This window comes from Phyllostomus hastatus, unplaced genomic scaffold, assembly GCF_019186645.2.
Source record: "Phyllostomus hastatus isolate PE091 unplaced genomic scaffold, TTU_PhHast_1.1 phas_contig_147, whole genome shotgun sequence".
Taxonomy (NCBI): Eukaryota; Metazoa; Chordata; class Mammalia; order Chiroptera; family Phyllostomidae; genus Phyllostomus; species Phyllostomus hastatus.
The window spans coordinates 6,994,448-7,018,465 of NW_025333603.1; the positions used below are offsets into that span (position 1 = coordinate 6,994,448).

General features: G+C 35.5%; 1 protein-coding gene across 3 annotated transcripts in view; it reads left to right on the forward strand.

The window, feature by feature from the left end:
* The window catches only part of EPS15 (epidermal growth factor receptor pathway substrate 15), a 132,791-nt gene that overhangs the window by 23,890 nt on the left and 84,883 nt on the right, over positions 1-24,018 (forward strand). For all 3 annotated transcript variants that reach the window (XM_045856801.1, XM_045856811.1, XM_045856793.1), the window contains exons 2-7: positions 10,748-10,789; positions 14,357-14,446; positions 15,606-15,653; positions 18,948-19,043; positions 21,480-21,545; positions 22,702-22,827. In XM_045856801.1, the coding sequence (XP_045712757.1) occupies positions 10,748-10,789; positions 14,357-14,446; positions 15,606-15,653; positions 18,948-19,043; positions 21,480-21,545; positions 22,702-22,827 (468 nt within the window). The remainder of the gene's footprint in view (positions 1-10,747; positions 10,790-14,356; positions 14,447-15,605; positions 15,654-18,947; positions 19,044-21,479; positions 21,546-22,701; positions 22,828-24,018) is intronic.

Below are 24,018 nucleotides of genomic sequence, written 5' to 3' on the forward strand. Positions count from 1 at the left end.
AATCACCTAATAGTCCTGTGGGCACTCCTTTGTAGGTAACTCTCTGCTTTTCTCTTGCTGTTTTTAAGATTCTCTCTTTATCTTTTACCTTTGGCATTTTAATTATGATGTGTCTTGGTGAGGTTCTCTTTGGATCCAACTTCTTTGGGACTCTCTGCGCTTCCTGGACTTGCATGTCTATTTCCTTCATCAAGCTAGGGAAATTATTTTTCTTTTTTTTTTTCAAATAGATTTCCAATTTCTTGCTCTTTCTCTTCTTCTGGCACTCCTATAATATGAACGTTGGACCTTTTGAGGTTGTCTGAGAGGCTGATTTTACTTTCAATTTTTGGGTTTCTTTTGTTTTCTTTTTGTTCTAATTGGTTGTTCTTTGTTTCCTTATGTTCCAAATTACTGGTTTTGTTCTTGGCTTCATCCATTCTACTGTTGTTTCCCTGTAAATTGTTCTTTATTTCAATTAGTGAATCCTTTGTTTCTGACGGGATCTTTTTTATGCTGCTGAGGTCCTCACAGAGTTCCTTGAGCATCCTTATAAACAGTGCTTTGAACTCTGTTGTTTAGCTCTTTTCCTGGAGTTTTGATCTGTTCTTTCATTTGGGCCATGTTTCTTTGTCTCCTTGTTTTGGCAGCCTCCGTGTGTGTGTGTGTGTGTGTGTTTAAAAATATTTATTAGGTAGAGCTGCTTTGACTCCCTGTCTTGTTAGCATGGCCTGTTGTAGTAGGTGTCCTGTAGGGTCCAGTGATACAGTCTCCCCTATCACCTAAGCTGGATATTCAAGGTGTGCCCTTACTGTAGACTGAGTACACCCTCCTATTGTAGCTGAGCCTTGGTTGCTGTTGGCAGGTCAATGGGAGGGATTTGCCCAGGCCAGTCAGCTGCAAGGACTGGCTGTGACTACTTACCACCAATCTCCACCCTCCATGGAGGATCAGCTGTGCAGGGGCAGGGTGGTAGTGCTCTGATGTGGTCTGTAGCTGTCCCCTGGGTGCACTGGCTCTGGAGTTTCCTGGGTGGTACAGGCCAAGGTCAGCCCCAACCTATGTTTTTTGGGGCCACCCTTCCTGAGCTATAAAGCAATCTGAGAAGGCTGCTACTTATGCTGGATTTGGAGATTCTCAGGCAAAGCCACACTGTGAAGCTAATCTGGCTGTTTCTAGTACCTGCCCTGAAGCTTACCATAGCCAGCTGTTGCTTGTTTAATATGATTTAGAAAGTTGTGAAGCTTGGGCCAAGACCAGCCATGCATGTGGAAAAGCAGCTTGGGTGGTCCCATATGTTGGGAGGGGCTGAGTTGTGGAGATCTCCAAGGCGAGTCAAACAGTGTTAGCCAGGTTGATGGAGTCTCAGATATAGTATCAGCCATATATGGGAGGGTTTATTTTAGAAAAGGGACAATGGCCACTAATCACCTTTATGTAAAACACTTCAGTTTCTCCCTGTATACTACTGGTGTCTTTCAAGCTGCTACCCCAGTGCTGGAGCTCAGAGGGAGTTAGTCTGCAGAGGTGAGTCTATGTGTGGGTTCTTTAAGGGTAACAGCTTGGAGCTCTAGCAGTTTCTTCCACCAATTCAATCTTTGCTAGTTTTTGCAGCCAGAAATTGTGGGGACTTGTGTTCCTGGCACTAGAACCCTGGACTGGGGGGCCTGGTGTGGGGCTGGGACTCCTTGCTCCTGAGGTATCCCCTCCTGAATATTTATCCACCACAGGCAGGTGAGGGACCAGCCTGTTCTGCATCTGTGCCCCTTCTAACAGTCTGGATGGATGTGGTATCTTTAATTCCATAGTTGTCAGATTTCCATTCAACTCGATTTCTGATGGTTGTGAGTGATGGCTGTTCTGTATTTTAGTTGTGAGTTTGATGTGGTTGTGCAGAGAGGTGAGTCATATCTGTCTATGCTGCGATCTTAGTGAGAAGCTCCAATGAACATTCTTTTTGACCATGTTCTTTGCTGTTTTGAAAATGAGAAATAGAAAATTAGTAAATGTGCAGATATGTATGCTTTCTCAGTTCTCTTTAAGGGCTTAATTTATTCTGGAAATAGTGTTTATTTCAAATTATACTTGAGATAAAAAGTAAGCCTATGTAGATATATTTTTTTTAAATATGAGGTCTATAGTGAGAAAAGAATGGAAATAACGAAGATTTCTGTTGTTTTAAATTATTTATTTAGGTCTTTATAGTTTTGAATACCAGTCAAGGGTATTGAAGTCCTAACCTCCAGTACCTCAGAATGTGTCTTTACTTGGAAATAGAACCATTACAAATGCAGCTAGTTGACATGAGGGCCTTCTTTCTGATGATCCAGATAAATCTGTGGTTGGGTAATATTTAAGCTGAGTCCTAAAGAAAATGACACCAACTACGCTTTTCAGGAAGAGAATGCCACGTGCAAAGGCTGTGATTTGGGACAGAGTTTGCTATTTTAGTTGCCCTAGGTGATGCTAGAAAGGCGAGCAGGGACTCGGAGCCATGGCAAGGAGTTTGGATTTGATTTTTTGTCAGATTAGAAGCCATTGAGGGGTTAAACGGAATGTTATGTCCTGATACATGTGTTTAAATGACTACTATGCAGTCTGTGTGGAGAGAAAAATAGGCAAGAATAAAAGCAGAGGGGATGCATAGAAGTTTGTTTTAATAGTCAAGACAACACATGGACGAAGCTAGGGAGAGAGGATGAGTTCAACGGTTTTAGAATTAGAATTGATAGGACTCACTGATGGATTAAAAGTTGAAAGTCAGGGGACAAACTGGCTTAGGTATTTGCCTTCTGCACCTAAGTGGTTAGTAGTAGGAGAAGAATAGGTTTTTGGAGGAAAAAAAATACAAGTTCCTTAATATGTTTGGGAGATATCCAAGGGGAGATATAAAGTAGATGGTCAGTATATAATTTTGGAGTTCAGAGAAGAGGTCTGAACCAAAGATACCAATTTGTTATTCACCAGCATTAAGTGTGGTATTAAAACCATGGGAATTAATGTGAACATCTGGATTAATGGAGAAAAGGACATAAGAGATGAACTTGTGAATATTTTTTGTAAAAGTTAAGTACTGTACAGATAAATTCACATGTTAGTTATTTATGCTTAAAGATAATGCTTCTAGTGAGTTCTGTTTATTTTGGACTGGCTAGAATGGCATATGTAAGACTCGCTGCCTTCTGATGAGAGACCAAAGCTACTCTTTGAATTCATTCTTTGTTACTCTGCCACTTAGATTTTTGATCAGGCTGAACTGGGTTTTACAAAAGCCAGTCCATTATTAGTTTGAGTTATTGGTATAGTCTGTTTACACTGAGTTTATCAGTAGTTTATAACTATACTGTACTTTGAAATTCTTTTGCCTACTTCAGTCCCTTTAATCTTTCATTTCTGATAATCTCCAAAGCAGATGTATTCTTAGATCCAGATTTTGAAAGTTTTCCATAAAACTGTACTTGGAGTATTCCTAGATCTTTGCCTGCTAACTATGCTATCAATTCATAATGGTTTGTTGTGGAACAAATAGATGTTAGCATGTTTGCAGAATGAAGCATTGAAACTTCTACTAAAATATATTTTATACAGAGTAGAAGCCCTGTATGATTTTTTCAACCCACAGACACCTAAACCTTTTGTTATGTTCCTAGAAGGCATTTAGTACAGGTTTATTAAATTATTAAATGAGTTGCAAATAACAGAGTTGAGGGTTAATACTATGCATTCTCTGAGGGAACTGTTCTGATGGATGCCTGTGTTTTCTTAGGTTCTCCTCCCCACAAGCTCTAAAGGTGAGGGCTGCTCAGATGACTTGCTTTTCATCCACCCTCTCTATCCACCTTCAGAATTGTTTTCCTTTCTAAAGTTTCTTTATTACTGACTTTCTCTTGACTCTCAGCTTCTGTTTGCTCTTTTCTTTGTCAGTTTGGATTGCCATTTGTTACTTATTGCTCCTTTTTTTTCATTCTGTTTTCTTCTGTTTACTATTTTTCACCCTGTTTTCCTTTGTATGGTGAAATACTCAAGTCTTTTCTAGACATCTCAAGCCTACCAGAGGTTTTAGTCTCCTACTGTGCAAACCATTCACATTGTGTAAACATATGTGTATAAAAGCATAGGCTCTTCTGGTTGTATTCATTTGGTACTTTAGCCTTAGGAATTGCTGTTCCGCCACCAAAGGGGTGGTGGTGGTGGTTGTAATGGAAGAATTCAAAGGATGTAGGGGCTAATTTCCCTAGTGGTTCCTCGGCTCTCTTGAAAATGGAGTATTAGAAGGTTGAATTCTAAGTAGCTGACTTTTTGTGTGTTAATAAGTGCTAGTCTGTACTAAAAATATTTGTAAGGCAAATTACCCAGAAAATTATGTGCATTATCACACTGATTTTTTTATGTTCACTAGTACTGAATTGTTACCCATTTTCATATATTTTTAGAGAGAGCGAAACTTAAAAAGACTTTGAGTGGTTTATTTGAAAGAATTAAATCTATTCATCCCATTGTTTCCTTTTCACTACCTAGCTGTCTATGTTTGCTTGCTTTTATACAGTGCTCTTTTTGTTTGGATTGCCACCTTCTGTCTACATCACAGTGGTTTTGAACCTGACCTTTTCATGGGATGTTGCAAAAAGTTGTTCAGAAAAGTCCCATATACCCTTCACCCAAATGTACTTAATTGTAACATCTCCTGTAACTATAGTACAATAGCAGAACTAGGAAATGGACATTGGCACAATTCACAGACCTTATTCAAATACTTATTTATGTTTCTATGCCTATGTAATTTTATCATGTGTGGATTCATGTAATTATAACCACAATTAAGATAAACTTTTATCATGAAGATCCCCCATACTACTCCTTTATATTTATATCCATTCCCCTTGTCATTTTACTAATTTATTCACTGGTTATTCTTTAAATCATATGATTTTTTAGTTAATGGAAAAAAACTGACATTATTTAGAAAATGTCTTTGTATTTTTACCTTTTTCCACTTTGTACTATAACCATTTACAATAAGCCTAATACTAAAGTTTTAGTTTGTCTTGTGCACTATAGAATCATAGGCTCTTGAAGTCATATAATCCAGCATCTCCCCCTCCAAAAAACTCCCAAAAATGACATAAAAGATTTTATATGAAGCAACTCAACATTCATTTATTAATGTATGAATTTCAAATAACCAGGACCTCTTTTTTTATTTTTATGCTACCTGGTACACTTCGGTGTTAAATTACCTATGTGTTAACTTTTGCTAGATTGTACTGCACTAAGAAACAACCCCAAATATTAGTGCTTACAATAACAAAGGTCTATTTATTGCTCACATTATAGGTTCTGTGGTAATCTATATAAATCTATATGGTTCTACTCCACAATTCTTTTTCCTTTCAGTATCTAGGATGAAGGAACACACCCTGTTTATTCTTGGCAGAGAATACTGTTTCCTTGGCAGAGAGGAAAGAGCACAAGCTGGTTGAAACACACCATAGTTCTTAAAGCTTCTACTTGGAACTGGAGCTTGCTTATATTTCGTTGGCCAAATTAAGGCTTATGGCCAATCCAGCAATAGGGTGCCCACAGAGAGGCACTAACTGCTAAGTCACCCTGCAACAGGCAGGGATGTTAATGCTTTTATAAAAGGAGAATAAATGATTTAGAATTATAATACAACCTACCAGACCATAGGATAATATATACTGAACTATACTTTTGTAATAACTTATTTCTTAGTAAAGTTTATTGTACCTTACATGATTTTTTTCTTAATAAAATTAGCAGCCCCACTTTTACTTTGTGGTAACTGATAAGAATTTATGATATAGCTAATGAATAAATAATTACTTTAAAATTATAAAAGGTCACATTTTGATTTTGACAACTTTAGTTTTGAAGTGTTCCTTTAGAAATTTATTAGTAAAAAAATTCATATGTAATTTTGCATAATAATTTCAAATTTTGGGGGTTCTGTATTTTTCCCCAAATTGAAAATAGCTTTGTTGTTTAATTTTACTTATATAAAAACATAGGGCATGCTTATTATAAAAAAGTTTTAGAGAATACAGAGTAGTTCAAGGAGTATAAAAATCATTTTAATCCCATTATCCAAACATTATCCAAACATAAGTACTCTTACCATTTTAGCTATATACCATTCAAAATTTTTTTCTATGCATCATTATATGTGTTGTGTATGTGTGATTTTTTAAAACTCTAAAATTGTTATATTTCAGCAAAAAAAAAAGCACCAGTTTTACTGAGATACACCAAAAACACTCTTTGGTCATCTTGCTAGATGAGTGAATTGGCAATTCGAATGGCTTTTTCCACTCTCACTTAGCTGTATCATTTAAGTATAGTAGGCAACACAAGGTGTACTTTAGAGCACTCAAGCAAGCTCATGCCTTCTCAAATGTGTTTATGTGGTAACCTGATGAGTTTGTGATGTGATGGTTAATAAGGTGCAGTTTGGAGCTCAGGGTTCCTTGCCATGTGTGAGGGTTTTGTGTGTTTTTTTCTAGGCACTAAAAATTCAATGAACTGTCTTTAAAAATTAACTTTTCATTATTGAGGAAGCATATTTCATTTACTTTCTCTAGCAAAGTATTTACACTCCAGTGTAAGCAGGGTGAATATATAATTTTCATTCAAGCTGGATCATTTTTGAGAATGAAAGGGACACATTATATTTTCAATCTATATGTTTTTAAAAATACTTATTTTTTGGCCATCAGAATGGTTCTATACATTGATAGATCAGTAAAACAGTTCTATTCAAAGTCTGTTTTCAAAAATAAAAATTTCTAAAACATTTGTTCTATATTACAATAAAATAAAGTCTTTGCATTGATTATTGGAATATTAAAACACATAAATAGAATAGTTATTCTTGGTAATAATCATATTTGATTTTTAAATCAGTTTCTTAGCCGTAGCTGTCTTTAATACCTTTTGAACAAAGTATTTATTTTCCAATATAGTTTAACTAGTTTTAATTTTTCATAAAACTGCCTGCAGTATTTTTCAGAGTTACATAATATGTTTTGTGGTTATTAGCTCTTACAGTTCACCCTTCTCTGTAACCAGTAATATTTTTAATTGCTAATATACTTTCCATGTAGATAGTGATATACCTGGTTAGTAAAATTTTTGCTAAGTGGAGAATATTCTTAATTCCTTTTCTTATTGAAAACTATAAATTTATCAGCCACCATATTTTCAAAGGTGGTGTGTTTTTGCCTCAATGAAAGGTACTTTCTTAGACACATGTTTTTATAAGACAAATCTTGTCATATAAATTGTCTCTATGATTATGTTACCTGTTCCATTAAATTTAGATGCTACAAAATTGCAGGCTTTCTGTAATTCCATTTAATTCCAGCACAGAGTATAATTTTTTTTCAGTTAAAAATAGGAATAATACTCTTTTGGTGGAACTCCTACAATTCATTGCAAAGTATAATTATAGAATTTCAAATTTAAATCTTGTATACTATTTGAGCTCTCATCAGTCCTTCCCTTGCTTTTGAGGGATGTATTTCAGTGTCTTGGCAAATGCTGTCTATAAGAATTGTATTTGGCCCTGGCTGGCGTAGCTCAGTGGATTGAGCTCGGGCTGCGAACCAAAGTGTTGCAGGTTTGATTCCCAGTCAGGGTACATGCCTGGGTTGCAGGCCAGGTCCCCAGCAACCGCACATTGATGTTTCTCTCTCCCTCCCTCCCTTCCCTCTCTAAAAAATAAATAAATAAAAATCTTAAAAAAAAGAATAAAAACTACATAAAAAAAGAATTGTATTTGTTAAAAGCTTTTTTTGAAGCTTTAATCAGTGAACTTTAATCTTTGATTAAAGATTTCCAACTAATTTTGAACAAAATGCTACTTGTTCTCAAGAAGATTCAATATGGAGACACTTAGGTTGAATTCATAAAGTCAGTTTTCAAAGATTCCATCCAGTGTTTAAAATCTGGTGATAGATTGCAAGTAGAGCACATACATTGCCATGTTGCAGTTCTTGTTTTTTTTTTTTTTAATTGAATAGAATTTTTCTCCTTAAAATTTTAACTGTGGATATATGAAAACATTTATAAATTTTGACAGTTGCAACTAACTCATAATAATTATGTCACTGGAGCTCCATTTTAAATAGAAATAGCCTCAAAAGTTTTATGCAAATTGTCTGTTTATTAATTTTCTGCAGAAATGGAAATTCATTTAACTTTGTATTAAATATACAGTTTCTTCATTTTAGTTCCTTGCTACTGAAAGGGCTTATTGGATAATAAAAATGATTGACAAACAACAAAATAATGAACAGTTGCAAATTTATAGTTTGCAGTAAATGACAAAACCGCCTTGTAAGTTACCAGACTTGACTCCTCCCACCTAACCTAGAATTCCCCACTGACTTAGCCAGCTGGTTGCCTGGTGCATCTTGCAGGTCACTGTACATGTCACTGTACTGACCAGCACACCAAATAGCCAGCAGGAGCACCAGTGTCAAATACTTTCTCCATGTCTCGAAAGGCTATGAGGAGTTAGCTGTGTCCATGGTTGCTTGTCCCTGAGGATACTTCTCACTGAGTCTTCAGCATGCTGTTAAGTAACACCTAAAAGAAAGTGTTAGTTATGTTGTATCTGTAAAGAATCAGGAAAAGAAAGATGAAATTATTACTAGTTCTCATTCAGATTTCATGACTTGTTCAAGTGATACAGGCATTTACACAGTATTAGCTGATACCTTGGCCAGAAGCTAGATGTGTACAGTTAGAGGTATATTGAATCCATCTTGGTTGATTTTAATGTAGTAATTAATAATAATAGTTCATTTAAGAAATTGAGGAGTCTGAGGCAAATGGTAACCTGGATGGAATGCTGGGACAGCAGGCTATAAATCAGGACTGTCCTGAGCAAACCAGGGCATACGGGAAGTGGCATGGTGTGAAAGAGCATGGAACTGGGAGTGGGACTACATTTTGGACCAGTTTCGCCATTTAAAAGCTTGGGCAAGTAACCTCTCTGAGACTAGATATAGTATGGTTCTCCAGAGAAACAGAACCAACAGGGGGCACACCCATGTGCACACGCACACTGATTAATTTTAAGGAATTGGCTCATGTGTGAGGCTGGCAAGTCCTAAATCTGAAGGGCAGGCTAGCAAGCTGGGGATCCAGGGAAGAGTTGATGTTGCAGCTAGGTCTAAAGGCACTCTGGAGACACATTTCTTCCTTCCTCAAGAGGTCTTATTCTTCCTCTTAAGGCCTTCAACTGATTGGTTGGTGCCCACCCACACTATGGAGAGTAATTTGTTTTACTCAGAGTCTTCTAATTTAAATATTAATCACATCTAAAAACAAAAAACCTTTACAGTAACATCTACACTGGTGTTTGACCAAACAACTGGGTACCATAGCCTAGCCAAATTGACACATGTAATTGAACTTCACACTAGTTTTCCTTATTTGCAGAGTGGGATGATAGATAATATGTGGCTCGCAAAAATAGAGTACGGAAGTATTTATAAAGCACTGAACATAATGTGTTCTCCCGGTAGGCACTCAGTGAACGTTAGTTTCTTAATCCAGTCTTGTACCCATTGAGACTATAGGCCCTACCTTGTCTCTTGAGTTTTTTCCCATTTTATCTTTGTATTTCTAACTGAACTTCTCCTGCCCCCTCATCTATTTAATAAGCCCTGTCAAATCTGTCTTACAAACTTTTCTTCAAAGCATGTTTTTCTTTTCTGCTATTGCCAGTGTTCAGGTTCTTTACTGGGCCATTAAATTTATTTCCTAAGTAGCACTCTACATTCCATTCTACTTTTCTTCTTCACATATAAATCACCTAGAACTAAGACTGAGTTAATAGCTCTTGAATTTGTCTTCTTTTTTTCATCCTCATATTCTTTACTTTTACCACATAGATGAAGACCTTCATAAGTTGTCTCATATAAAACTTCACTATCTTATCTTCATGTTGTATCACCATTCAGGACTCCTGGATTCTTTTCAACGTAATTGAGCTTTCAGTTGTATGCTCGCCTTTGTGCATGCAGTGACCTGGGTATAGAATCACCCTCTCCCCTTATTCATACTTCTGATTCCTGCACTGGTATCTCCCGTATGAAGCCTTCCTAAACTCCCTTCCTGGTTCCAGAACACTCTTAGGCTTTCATGTACAGGTGAACCTAAGCCTTCAAACATTGATGCTCCTAAACTGCCTTTCAGATGGGATGATCAGTCTGTTCATCAGCTGACCAAATCTCATTTGCCCTTTGAACTGAGGTGTAAATTGAATGGCACTCTCTGCCTACAAGCATTTCAGATCTGATGATAGTATCATTTTTTTGTACATCTTCTGGTGTATTCATTTTATTGACATGGTTTTTCCATAAAATAATATGTTGTATTCATAGGTACTTTGGGCACTTGGGTAGAGGTTGACTGCTTAAGGCTTTCAGTCTTTCAGCGGTCTTTTAACCAGTATTTCACCCCTAATTTGTTATATGTTGGGTTTTGAGTAAAATTTGCATGAAGAAGAGAATTCTGATGTCAAGAGTAATTTTAAAATTCTTATTTTATTTCTTATACCTGATTCTTAGTAATCTATGGGGCTACCTTTATTCCCTCCCAAAAGAAACGAAACCAGGTTTTTTGAAATCAAGGATATTTTATTCTTATTTGTCTTTATTTTTCAAATCGCTATTGAATGAATGCAAATATATTAATAGAAGTTATTGAATAGAATTTAATTTCTATTTGTTTATTTTAGTTATCAAGTGGGAATCCTGTATATGAAAAATACTATAGACAGGTAAGATTCTTGTTTGTCTTCCTAGATTGAACATAAATATATTTTCAACCTTTGATTGTGTATATACATATTACCAGTCAGCTGGATAAATTTGATATTTCTTGTTTTCAATTTTCTTGTGCTTTGAGTACAAAATACTTTTGGCAAGCTCTCAGGAAATGAAGGAAAGATAATTAAGCCTAAATACTTAATTGCCTCAAATATTTATGTATCTTAAAAATCCATATAACATTAGATGTATTCATCCAGAAATAAATGTCCAAATTAATTTCTAAGCCAAATGGAAATGACTTATAGTTGTATTTAAGACTTATTAAATTTTGATATTTATAAAGTTAAAACTATGACTCTCATGCACATGTAAAATGAACATGTGTCAAGGATTTTATTAAACTCATTAATTACTGAGAGAACCAGTAAGATGTAAAAATGAGAATATGAGTTATAGAGATTTATATTCTACAGACACAATTCTCATTTCATGGGTATGAATTTAACTACTGTCTCTACAGAATGTAAAATAGTCTAGTTGATCGGAAATCAATCAAGAGTGCACACCATAGAGCAGATAAATCTCCTGAGGGTATAGACAATCTCATGTGCCCATTTCCAAATATTGGGTAGTTTTTTCTAATAGTCTTCTCACCTTGTGATCCTGATCACAGAAAAGGCTGGTCTCATGACATTTGACCTGGCTGTCTATGTAGTGTGACTTACAGATCTAGAGCCATATGTTCTCATTTAACAAATTCTATGGCCAGAGAATGAACTTCTGCCTAAAATGTTTAAAGCATCTCCAACTGAACTTTATTTGTTTTTGTATTTTGAGGCTAGGATCTAAACCTTAGAAATTCTCCCTGCATATTTCACCCGCAACACATACACGTTTGAGAGAATAGATCTCAATTTGAGGTTTCCCAGATCTGCTAAGATTCCTAGTCTGCTGATCTTGCTTTTACTGTCTGAGAGACTGGGACCCTATAAACCAGGCTGCAGGACAGTTTTCTCCGGTGGGCTAGTTCTTGTTCCTTCATAGTGACTTGTTCTATCTGAATAAAAGAGAATAATTCTCAAGTATTACTTTGTTCTGCACAACTGATTTTCCCAATTATATCCTGATACAAAAGGAGACCAAATTTTTATTTAATCGATGTAATGATTACTACATTGTCATAAAAAGTTAAGGACATTCAGTTAAAGGATGTGATTTTGAATTCTGACGAGTCAGGGAGAATCAGATACCATTGAAAACTATTTTGTTCACTGTACAAACACAGAGCCTACTAAATTGAGGGTTAGAGATAGTATAAGAAAAACAAAGGGCTTTTTTCACATATCCATTAAAAGTAGAATATTAAAAATAATATCAACAATATTTCAAGTAAATAATTATAATTACATTTTCCCCAATACTTAATCAGTCCTGTCTAATTCTTGTTTTGCGTCTTGGGTCAGGAGTCTGCTTTCATAAAATTTGGGGTATGTCCAGAAGGCATCCAACCAGGTGATATGAAGAAGATACGAGATACAGGAAACATTGTACATGGGACAATTATGCCTCAGTCTTCTTCAAACTAGGCCCTTTGGGACCTCACACAGTTCTCTCAATTGCCATCAGCTGCCCCATTGTATTTTCCTGAATCTCATCAAGGATCTGAAATCCCTTTCAAAGGTGATTTTAGTTTCAGGAAAAGCCAGAATTCGCAGGGCACCAAGTCTGGGCTGTAGGGGGTCTGAGACACCTGGGTGATTTGTTGTTTCACCAAAAACCTCTGCACAGTGTGTGATGTATGAACGATTGTGTGGTGATGATACTGCCAGTCACCAGTTGCCTATAGCTGTGGCCTTCTGAATCTTCCGAGTAGTTTCCATGGAGGAATATTCAAGGTTAACACAAACTTTGATGCAGATTCGTTGCTCTACTCACTTAGTCATTTTGACTACCACGGCCACACAGTACACATGTTCACTCACTGGCTCTACTGCCCCCACTAACTAATAAAGTAGTTTTTTAGGCATGAGTATTCCATTCCATTGTCTTTGGCTGCCAGGTTACATTGATGTTGCACAGACATTCTTGTTATATTAACAATGGCTGTACTTTTTCTGGATAGACTTTTGGACTGCTCAGAGTCCTGGAAATTCTTATAGTTCACCCTAGAATCTGAAAATTGTTTAAGTGATGTCAGCTCAAAAGTCTTAACCAAAAGTTTTTATTTTGAAGTGTTAACAATTCAGAGTACAGGGTATAGTTATTTAGATGCGGCTCTGAGACTTTGTTGAAGACATAATTGTAGTTGGTAGCTTATAGCAGAGACTTTAGACAAGCATCAGAGTACCACAGAAACTGACTATGGATGACAATAACTAAATGGCTGTGTTTAATTTATTTTAGTAACCAAAAGAATGGAAGATAGTAAAATTCTCTATTGGAATACAGTACATAAATATTTAATAAGAGTTTGATTAATGTTTCCCCTGAGTGTTGCCTCTATATTTAGACTATGCTGGGGTAGGTATTCTTTTTTAACCCCATCCTGGTCAGGAAGTGGGGAAAGAAAAGGAGTTCTGGAAAATTCTAGAGGCAGGTTTCCCAACCCTTTTTGTACTTCCCTGTTACCCCAAACTTGGATTGGGCAATTCTTCCATTTTTGCTGAGTGCCAGATTTATCCTATGTTCTAGCATTTAAAAGAAAGGTTTTCTCTTTTGCTTCTTGGATGGGATTGGCCTGTCTGGAATGTTTTGTATGTGTTTACAACAAACTTTCCCAGTTTAGTCTTTTAACTAAACTGGAAAAATAGCTAGCTCACAAATATCCTAGTATCATGTTATCTTTCTCATAACTTGAAAAAATTTTCATTTTTACAAATAGAACTTTAGGAAATCTTTACAGAAGTGTCACTTTTTTTTTTCTTTTGAATGGCTTTTCTGTTTTTGGTGACCTCATTCTGTCCTAAAGGGAAGTCCCTCTCAGTTAAAATGATGTGTTACCTTTGATATGCTTTAGGAACTTAACAGTTTTTAAAATGTTTAAGTTTATTATGGACAGTTTTTAAAATCTTTAAGTTTATTTTGGAATCACTGCTGGTTTTAGAGCTGCTCTGATTTTTTTTAAGTAAAGGGTTGCAGTTTCTAACAGTAACTATAAAAGCAGAAGTTAATGATTTAAAGGTGTTGAAAAAAGAGATAACATGCAGCTATTCCCATTTGTCCAGGAAATGCTGCCCTTTTTTTTCCCATTGCCATTAAGTTCATTGGAATTGAACTATAGAAGACTTGGAGTCAGGAGATAATGTGTTAATGTATGACTCCACTAATTTCCTCTACTTCCTGTGAAATTCAGTTCTTTCATTTGTATATTGGACACAATAAAAAACACTTTGTAAATTGCCAGTGCTGTCTAGATGGTACTCTACTTATATGGCTATCCATATATTGGCTTAGTTTAGGCCTTGGTTTAGTTAAAGGATTCCCATTCCCTTTTTGAAAAAGTAACTTCCCAAATCACAGCAAGGAAGGCAAATAATTTTGTGTTTGTTGTCAGCTTACCATTTGTATTTTTTCAGGTTGATACTGGCAATACTGGAAGGGTATTGGCTTCTGATGCTGCTGTTTTCCTGAAAAAATCAGGGCTTCCAGACTTGATACTTGGAAAGGTAGTATTTGTTTATTATAAGTAGATTATAATGAATATTTAGTAGTATAGATAAATTAGATGCAAATTCAGAAAGATACCATCAAGAAACACAGAAGTTAGAACTGAGTTATAGAGGCAGTTACAGTAATGTGATGGAGAGAATTTGAAAAATGAGGTGTTTTTTGCATGTTTAGAAAACATTACATTTTAGTAGGATGAAATGAGGAAGTAATAGTACATCTGGGTGTTGTGGGGAGAAACAGTGCAGACTGGGAACCTTGCCACCCACTCAGAGTTGGCTCTGTCTTTACTTCCTCTATTTTAACTGTCTCTGTGTTTTGTATGTGGTGAATAGAGTGGGGATGAGAGGCTTAATAAAAAGCACAAAAAAGTAGAAAGCCTCTCTGCTGGCTTGATCTCCTGGTGAGTCCTTATACATGATAAGTATTCAAAAGCCTTAAAAATTTTCATTAATAATTTAGTTATCCACAAGTAAACATTAACTATTTTGACTTGCCCATAAGAAAGAATATCATCTTAGTAAAAGTCTAAAATCAAGGTAGTATGTTTTAGTAAAAAGAGCATTAAACTGGAGTTAGAACCTGGGTTAAAGAATAGCACATTGGATTGAAAGTTAGGACCTGGGTACCAGTTCTTTCTCTGATGCCCTGAATGTTCTTAAGTCACTTAACTTTACCAGGCTTTAGTGGCCTTAGTACCTTTGTGTAGTGTTGCATTAAATGATCCTTAAGGTTTCTTTTCACTTTTAATTCTATGATTATTTTTTTTAAATAATATTTTTTTTTGCCTTAAAATTTTTTTTCATTGCTTTTAGAGAGAGAGCAAGGGAGGGAGGGAAGGAGGGACGAAGGGAGTAAGGGAGACGGGGAGAGAGAGACAGACAGAGAGGAACATTGATTGGTTTGCCTTCCGTTTGTGCCCCAACTGGGGATTGAACCTGCAACCTAGGTACATGCTCTGACTGAGAATCAAACCCAAGACCTCTGGGTGTATGGGATGGCACTCCAACCTTCGTAGCCATACTAACCAGGGATTAATTCAATGATTCTTAAATCTGATACCAAAGATCATGAAGTTATAAATTTCAGGGATTTAATTTGTCTTTAAGAAGATTATTGTTTAAAATATAAGTTGATACTTCTTTTTTTTCCCCCCAGATTTGGGATTTAGCTGACACAGATGGCAAAGGTATTCTAAACAAACAGGTAAGATTTAGAGATTCCTATGAAAAATTTTTTGAATGATTCAGAATTTTAAAAAGCCAGCAGTTTTTTGTATTTATTTTTTAATACTTACCCAAGGACATTTTTTCATTGCTTAGAGAGAGAGGGGGACATCAATATAACAGAGAAGCATAATTAGTTGTCTGCCTGGCACCCTGACCAGGGATTGAACCCACAACCTAGGCATGTGTCCTGACTAGGAATCAACTGGGAACTTGACTGAACCACACCCGCCAGTGCTTTGTACTTTTAAACTAAGAATTGCTTTTTACCAACATTAGAGTTTTGCAAGGGCAAATGCCAGAACAATGAAAATATTTCTAATCAGTAGGCATTAAAGTAACTTAATTCCCACTGGTTAGTGTTAATTTGGTGACATTGTTCTACTGGAGGGTCTTAGTCTGTTTGGACTGCTATAACAAAATACCATGCACTGTGTGGCTTATAAACAGAAATTTGTTGCTCATAGATTTAAAGGCTGGAATGCTGAGATTAGGGTACCAACATGGTCAGGACAGGTCAGGTCTCTGTCTGATTGTAGACTTCTTGTTGTGTCTGCACATGCCAGAAGGTGCTAGGGATCTCTGGATCCTCTTGTATAAGCACTAATCCCATTAATGAGAGCTCCCCTGATTATTTAAGTACTTCCTCAAAGCCCTACCTCCTAATACCATTATCTTTGGGGGTTAGGATTTGAACATAAGGATTTGGGGGACACATCAAATAATAGCATGGGTTTTTTTTCAGTCATTCAGAGAGATTTTGCTCTTTGTAGCTTACTAATTAAAATTCTTACCTGATACAGGGTTTATAAATGAACATGGATTTTATTAACTGTTAAGTTAGTAAACTTATTGCCTCATACATTTGAAAGGAAATTCTTGGCTAATCGAACCTGAGTATTCTTGTTCAGGTCTTACCTCTGATACATAAACCAAAAGAAAAAAAGGGTTTATAAGCTAGATGTAAATTAAACCCTAGACCAGAAATACGTGGGTGTGTTGGACACTATCAGTGTTCTTTGAAGTTCTGCTTATTGGGGATGGATTTCAGAGTTCTATAGGATTGGATTCAAAGCTTGCTACATGTGATACATTGGCTAAGTACTGCTATTCAAGGCAGATTTTCCCTAACATGGGGACTGCTGAAGTAGTATGAAACTCAGAAAGGGGATGGGAAAATTTTGATGAGGTTAGAATACCCAGTCTCTTAAGATTCTAGGACTAGATTGTAGTCCCCATTGGAGCTAGCTCCTAGACAGAAGGGCCACTTTGGTACGTTGGAGGCATAGGAACACCACATTCATATGAGCACACAGAGTCTGCAAATATTTGTTGAGTACCTGTTTTGAGCCAAGCTTTGAAAATACACAGGTGAATGTGACAGATGTGGTTCCTTTATTCATGAGTAGACCACTTAAATTCTTCACTGATATTTCTGGACTTTGGACGTTGAGTTTAAGTTGTCTTTGTTACATCTAGGTGGCTGGATTTATGAGACTGCAGTTAAACTTTGGTGTTTGCATTGGGGGAATAGATTTTTGAATTAACATATGAAAGAAAGAAAAGAAACCTATACTTACTGAGTTTCTATGTGCCAAAAATGACAGTAGATGCTTTCTTCCTATAGTATGGTTTTTATTTTGTTTTTATAATATATTGTGAGGTAGCTATTAGTCTCCCTCCCTTTTTATGGAAGAATTTTATTTAACTTGCCTATGGCCTCACAGCTTTGAGTAGCAGAATTAAAATTTTTTGCAGGATTATTTTACTTTAGAACCTACCTTTGCTTTGGGGGTATACCAGATTACCTGAGTAATTGAATCTCATACAGAATGAGAAGAGAAAGAAGGTTAATATTGGAATACTTAGAGTACGAGCATTTACAGGTTAGAGGATTTAAAGGTTAGCTTCCACCAAAGAGACCTGCAAGGTCAGAGGAACACAGCTTTATGAAGCTATGTTGGTGAGGGGAGGAAAACGTCAGAGTAGATTGTGCTTTCCAGGCTGCCAGAAAGAACACGTAGGAGGAGTGGTGGTGTTGTTTTTTTAAAGATTTTATTTATTTATTTATTTTTAGAGATAGGAGAAGGGAGGAAGAGAGGGAGAAAAACATCAATTGCCTCTCACACACCCCCTACTGGGGACCTGGCCCTCAACCCAGGCATGTGCCCTGACTGGGAATCGAACCAGCAACCCTTAGGTTTGCAGGCCAGTACTCAATTCACTGAGCCACACCAGCCAGGGCTTTTTTTTTTTTTTTTTTTAAAGAACATTTGGTGGTTAGGATGTTATTTGTGACATAGTAGTTTCTCTAGCTAATGTGGGAGTTGGAGTCAGATGGCATAGAGGCTTGTGAAATGAATACAAAGAAAAGGGGAGATCTTGAAATAGCATTTTTTCAAGAAATTTATGAGTTGAGGCAAAGTATTGTACACAGCAGGCAACCTGCAAGTTTCTAAGAATCGGTTAGGAATTGGGTGAGAAGGGTGTTGGTGAGAATAGGAGGCTTGAGAAAAGTATGAAGGATTGATTGTATCAATAAGTGCTAGAGAGAGTATTGACAAGTTGTAAGTTATACAACTGGAGTGAGTTTTTTTTTTGTCTATTCCCAGACCTGACTTTAATTGAAAACTATTTGCTTCAGCATTTGCATTTATTTATTACATTCTGGACTGAGATTTCAAATGACCAAAATCCAAGGAACTTAGGGAGAGATTTACAAGTGTTTTGAAGTTAAGCAGTTATATAATTGTTTTTAGATGCTGCACAGTTATTTTCTATAGCTTCTCTGGAATAGCAGTGATTGAGTCACTTGAATGACTGATCCACTTTCGAAATTTATAATCTTAAATCCAGAGATGACTTTTGATAACACTTGTATATTATTTTCTTCTGGGCTTTTTTTCATGTTATTTTTCCTCACTTAAATGATAAAAAGCATTTCTTAACACCATTAAATATAATTTGAAGCATGATCATTAATTTTGTTTAATTTCCACTATGTGTATCACTATTTAAATATTTTCCCATTTATATTAACACATTTTTTTTTTTGCTGTTTATAATGTTGGGACCATCTTTATACACAGATCTTTTCTAAATTTTAAAAGCAAGTGTTATTCAGGTAAGTGTGCTGCATATATCTGTTGCTGCATAAAGACTTTGGAGTAATTGTGAATTGTTGTATTTTCAGATTTTAAGTATGCCTGTAGATGGATGGATGGGTGGATGGATAGGTAGATAATGCTCTTACAGTCATACTTTTCTTCCTCAGGAATTCTTTGTTGCCTTGCGTCTTGTGGCATGTGCCCAGAATGGATTGGAGGTTTCACTGAGTAGCTTGAACTTGGCTGTTCCTCCTCCAAGATTTGTAAGAAGTGCTTTTAAATTTAAATTGTATTTTTAAGATTGTTGTATTAAAAAATTTCCCCCAACTTCTATTACCCAGCTCATTTTCTTTTGTAATGGCTACTTCTGTTACTAGTTTCTTATATGTCCTCCCAGAGTTGTTATATGTGTATATTAAGAAATAGTAATACCTACGTCCTTATTTTATATTAATTGTAGCATACTGTATATACAATTATAGACCTTATTTTAATAACAATATATTTTGGAGATCTTTCTGTATCATTACATAAAAGCTTCTTCATTCATTTTTATGGCTACATTCTATTAATATTTCCTTGCTTCTATTGACCATAATTTATTTAACTTCCTATTGATAAGGATTTAGGTTGTTTCTAATCTTAAAAAAATTTTTTTTAAATTCTCATCCGAGGATATAGACATTGATTCCAGAGAGAGAGGAAGGGGGCAGGGAGAGAGAAAAAGGGAAAGAGAAAGAAAACAACATTGATGTGAGAGAAACATTGATCAATTGATCAGTTGCTTTCTGAACATGCCCTGACAAGGGACTGAACCCACATCCTAGGTATATGCCCTGACTGGAAATCAAACTCGCGACCTTTCAGTTTACGGGATCACACTCCATCCAACTGAGACACACCAGCCATGGCGCTTGTTTCTAATCTTCTATTTTAAAAAATGATGTAGAGCATAATAAACCTGAATATATGGTGGAACCTTGGTTCTCGAACTTAATTCGTTCCAGAAAACTTCAAGAAGCAATTTGTTTGAAAACCAAATCTTAGTCATCTGAGAGATGTGTGACTGAGCATGTAGGTATCAATCAGCATGAAAGGGTTATTGGATAGAGAATCAAGACTTGAAGTTTTGTTAGACAGCCAGGACATTTTTTCTGTGAACAGCCTGGTTGAGAACCAAATTGTTCAAGAACTAAGACATTTGGGAACCAAGGTTTGACTGTACATCATTTTGAATATGCAGAAATGTATTTATATGGGTAAGTTCTCAGAAATGGAAATTCTGTTCAAAAGTTTGTGCATTTGTAATTTTCACATATAATATCAATGTGTCTTCATAGTGGTTGCAGTAGTTCACACTCCCATCAGCAGTTGGTTGAGTATATTTTTGCTAACATACTGTTGTCAAACTTTTGGATCCTTGTCACTTTGATAAGTGACAAATGGAGTGTGAGTGTAGTTTTAATTTGTCCATTTGGTTTTATAGGATGAAGTCAAATAGTTTTTTCATGCTTATCATCATCCATTTATATTACCTTTATGTGAAATGTCTGTTTCATAGCCTTTGCTTATCTTTCATGGGTTTTGGTCATTATCTTACTGAATCCTAAAAGCTCTTTATATATTAGGAAAACAGCTCTTTGTCTGTATGAGTTGCAAATATTTTTTCCAAGTTTGTCATTTGTGTATGTTTATGGTGTTTTTTTTTTAATAGGGAGGTCATTGTTTTTTATATATATGAATTATTAGGGTTTCAATTTTTTAATTTTTTTTTTTACATTTATGTTAGTCCTGATGTAAGGTATGAGTACGGATTCAAATTTATGTTTTTTTAAAGATGACTGTTGTACAGATCTATTGCAGTTTATTGGTTATCATCTTTTCCTTATTTGAAATGCTATTTCAGTCATGTGCTAAATTCTCGTATGTGCTTTGTTTTTCTTTCTGGACTTTTCTGTACACTGATTTATCTGTTTATTCACATGCTCATCTCACATTGTTTTAATGATCATATTTGGTAATTTGTTTTTATATCTGATAGGGCTAGGCCTCTCTACCCCTACTCCCTTTTTTCAGAAGTTTTATGGCTCTTCTTGGCTTGTTTTTAAATTCAGTATTTTAAAAGGATGTGGTTTGAATATTATAAATTTAACTTCAGTTTTGAGAATTTCTGTACTTCTTAGGCTTACAGTCATGGAGTCAGAGGGATAATTTAGGGATTTGTTGCCTAACTATATTATAAAATTTGTTTAAATATATTCATGTCTCTACAAGTAGATAAGCATAATTACTTGGACATCCTCTTGATAGGTTCATGCACTTGTAACTTATAAATCTTAAGTTCTTGTCTCAGTCAGTTTTCCTTAAAGAGTGTTGGGAAGAAGTCATCAGTTAACAGGGTAATAAATATTTTCGTTACATTCAGATATCTTTATCTTGATCTCAGTTGTAATAGGTTTCTTCTGTAACACTGAAGTTTTGTTTAGTGCTCCACTGTTGTTTATGCAGCTAACTCAGTTTTTGTTTCATTTGTACTTAGATGATTTAATAGAATTAGTATAAAATTGTTCATGTAAAATAGAGTGTTCATTGAGATCCAGCATTTCACATGAATGTGTTTAAATCCAAAGACCTCTTTTTCCTCACTGTTTACTAATACGAGGATTTCAGCCCTTCATGTGCTCTGTGTTCCTTTTTAGCATGATACCGGTAGTCCCTTGCTAATCAGTGGAACCTCTGCAACTGAGCTCCCATGGGCTGTAAAAGTAAGTAAACTTGGTGACTATCCTTTCGTTACCCCTGCTTTTCTTCCACGTAATCCTCTCTCACTACTTCCAAAATATACTGAAATCTGCATTAGACTTTCAATTTTTTACTTTTCTGGGCAATATTGGTACTAGAAATTTTTGGAGGGATATTATAGCACTGTCAAATCATTTTGTGACAATTAATGTTGGCTTAATCTCATTTGTGTTACAGCGTAAACTAAAAATCATGTCATAATCCTGTATTTACTAAAATATTGATGAATATTTTACCCCACTTTTATTATGTTTTGCTTAAAAATTCTGGTTAAATAGGTATTCTTTTTAGAGATACAAGACAAATAATTCTTCATGAAATCTTTTTCTGAAACGGGTCTTTTGCTTTATAGATATTTGGAGACATTACACTGGTTATAGCTAGCTTCAGATTTTTAAAAGTGTAGTTTAAAAATACTTTTAGAATAGAGCAGATCAAATGACCTTCAGTAAATGTGTACAGTTTTGTCAGAAAGCTGTTTTGGTTTGTATGTCTGTGAATGCTTGTGTGCTCTTAACTAATTTTAAAAAGTGTAGGGATTTGGACTTAACTGGACAAATCATGAACAGTAGTTTTTTATGTTATACAAGTAACTTTCCAGGATTTTAGAAATTCTTGTTACTGATAAGAAATCTTGCTTTGGGAAAAATGGGGGAAACTTGATGTTTATTCCTATGGTAGTGATATTCTTTTTCAGAGTTGTTTGAGTTTGAAATGTTAATCTTACCATGTTTAGAAAGTCATGGAATGTCACCAACTAGCTGTATGTTTTATAAAAGTTACTTCCTTGCTGCGGATCTATTTCAGTGAGAGGGTTGGACGCTCTCTCTTTGGAAGGGCTCTTCTCAAAGCCCTTCTACCTTTGGATTCTTTTGATTCTAAACTAAGAGAAGAAAAGCAAAGATAGTGTTCCAGCTATAAAATGAATGGAGGGGATACTGAATTCTTGGGTGGAGGAACTTAAATTATCATTTACTATAATATATTTTGATAAAAGGGAAGATGTTTTTTAAGTGGTAAGTTAAAAATAAGTTACCTATTCTTTGAAGGCTTGATTTTTATAATTATAGTTGAATCCTTTTAAATATTTTAATTTGCAATCTTTTTTTTACATTATAGTCTGAAGATAAGGCCAAATATGATGCAATTTTTGATAGTTTAAGCCCAGTAAATGGATTTCTGTCTGGTGATAAAGTGAAACCAGTGTTGCTCAACTCTAAGTTACCTGTGGATATCCTCGGAAGAGTAAGATATTACTAAATTCTAAATGTAATTTTTATGTGTTTTAATTCTGTATCAACCTGGAGAACTTATAGCTCATTGTTAAAAAAAATGGACAGACCTTATTTTGAAGTTGTTACAGAGTTTTTTGTGTTCTGACGTAATACATAAAATCATTGCCAATTTATTTCTTTGTTTGATTATTCTCTCTAAAATATGAGTGTTTGAAATTATCTATGTCTGTAAGCCCCTTAAGTAGGTCCTTTCTTCTTTGTGTTGTACACTCTGACCTCTCAAATCCAATTCCTTGACTTAATTTCCAGAGACCATCAGGAATTTACATCTTCCACCACCTATCCCATGGTTGTATCATGGAGCCTTGTCATAAGGAACAGTTTCATCCCTGAAATCATAAATTCTACTCTCTGAATAGAACTTCCGTCTTTCTAGGTCTCCTTCTGAGGTCCTTGGAAGACTGCCTCTTTGACTTCACCAAGATCTTTAAACCTCAGACTCCTTATTTTACCCATCTTTTGAATTTACTTTTTCCTTCACCAAGATCTTTAAATCTCAGACTCCTTACTTTCCCCATCTTTTGAATTTACTTTTTCCTTCACCAAGATCTTTAAATCTCAGACTCCTTACTTTCCCCATCTTTTGAATTTACTTTTTCCTCATCCAACTTTGATTTTTATGGTCCACAGTTTCATATCAGCATCTTTAGCTCCCTTTTTCATGTTTTCTAACTTCTTGCTTGCTCAGTGAAAACCAAGCTTTGCAAGAAGCTAATTATTTACCTTCTCTGTGGTTGCACATGGAGTACTGAGAAAGTCTAATAGAGATTGGTATCATCATAATTTCATGATCAACATCTTCAGCTGAGCTTTCCTTACTGCCACCTACTCTTGCACTGTTTCCATAGTGATTTTTCTTTACCACCTTTCATGTTCAAACCTTATCTACTCTCATTAAACCTTCAGTCCTTTCTTTAATCACTTGCTTAATCAGACTCTGTAGGGCCAAATCCTGGCTGCACCACTTCTCAGCTCTTTGACCTTGGATGACAAATCATTGGAAAAGCATGTCTCAGTTTTTAAATTTTTAAATGAGTATAATTCCCAGTTTACAGGGTTGTAAGGATTAGATGTGATAACGTTTGTTAAATAGCACAGTGCTTGGTACATACTGTTTGAACAATAACTGTTGTGCTGCTGC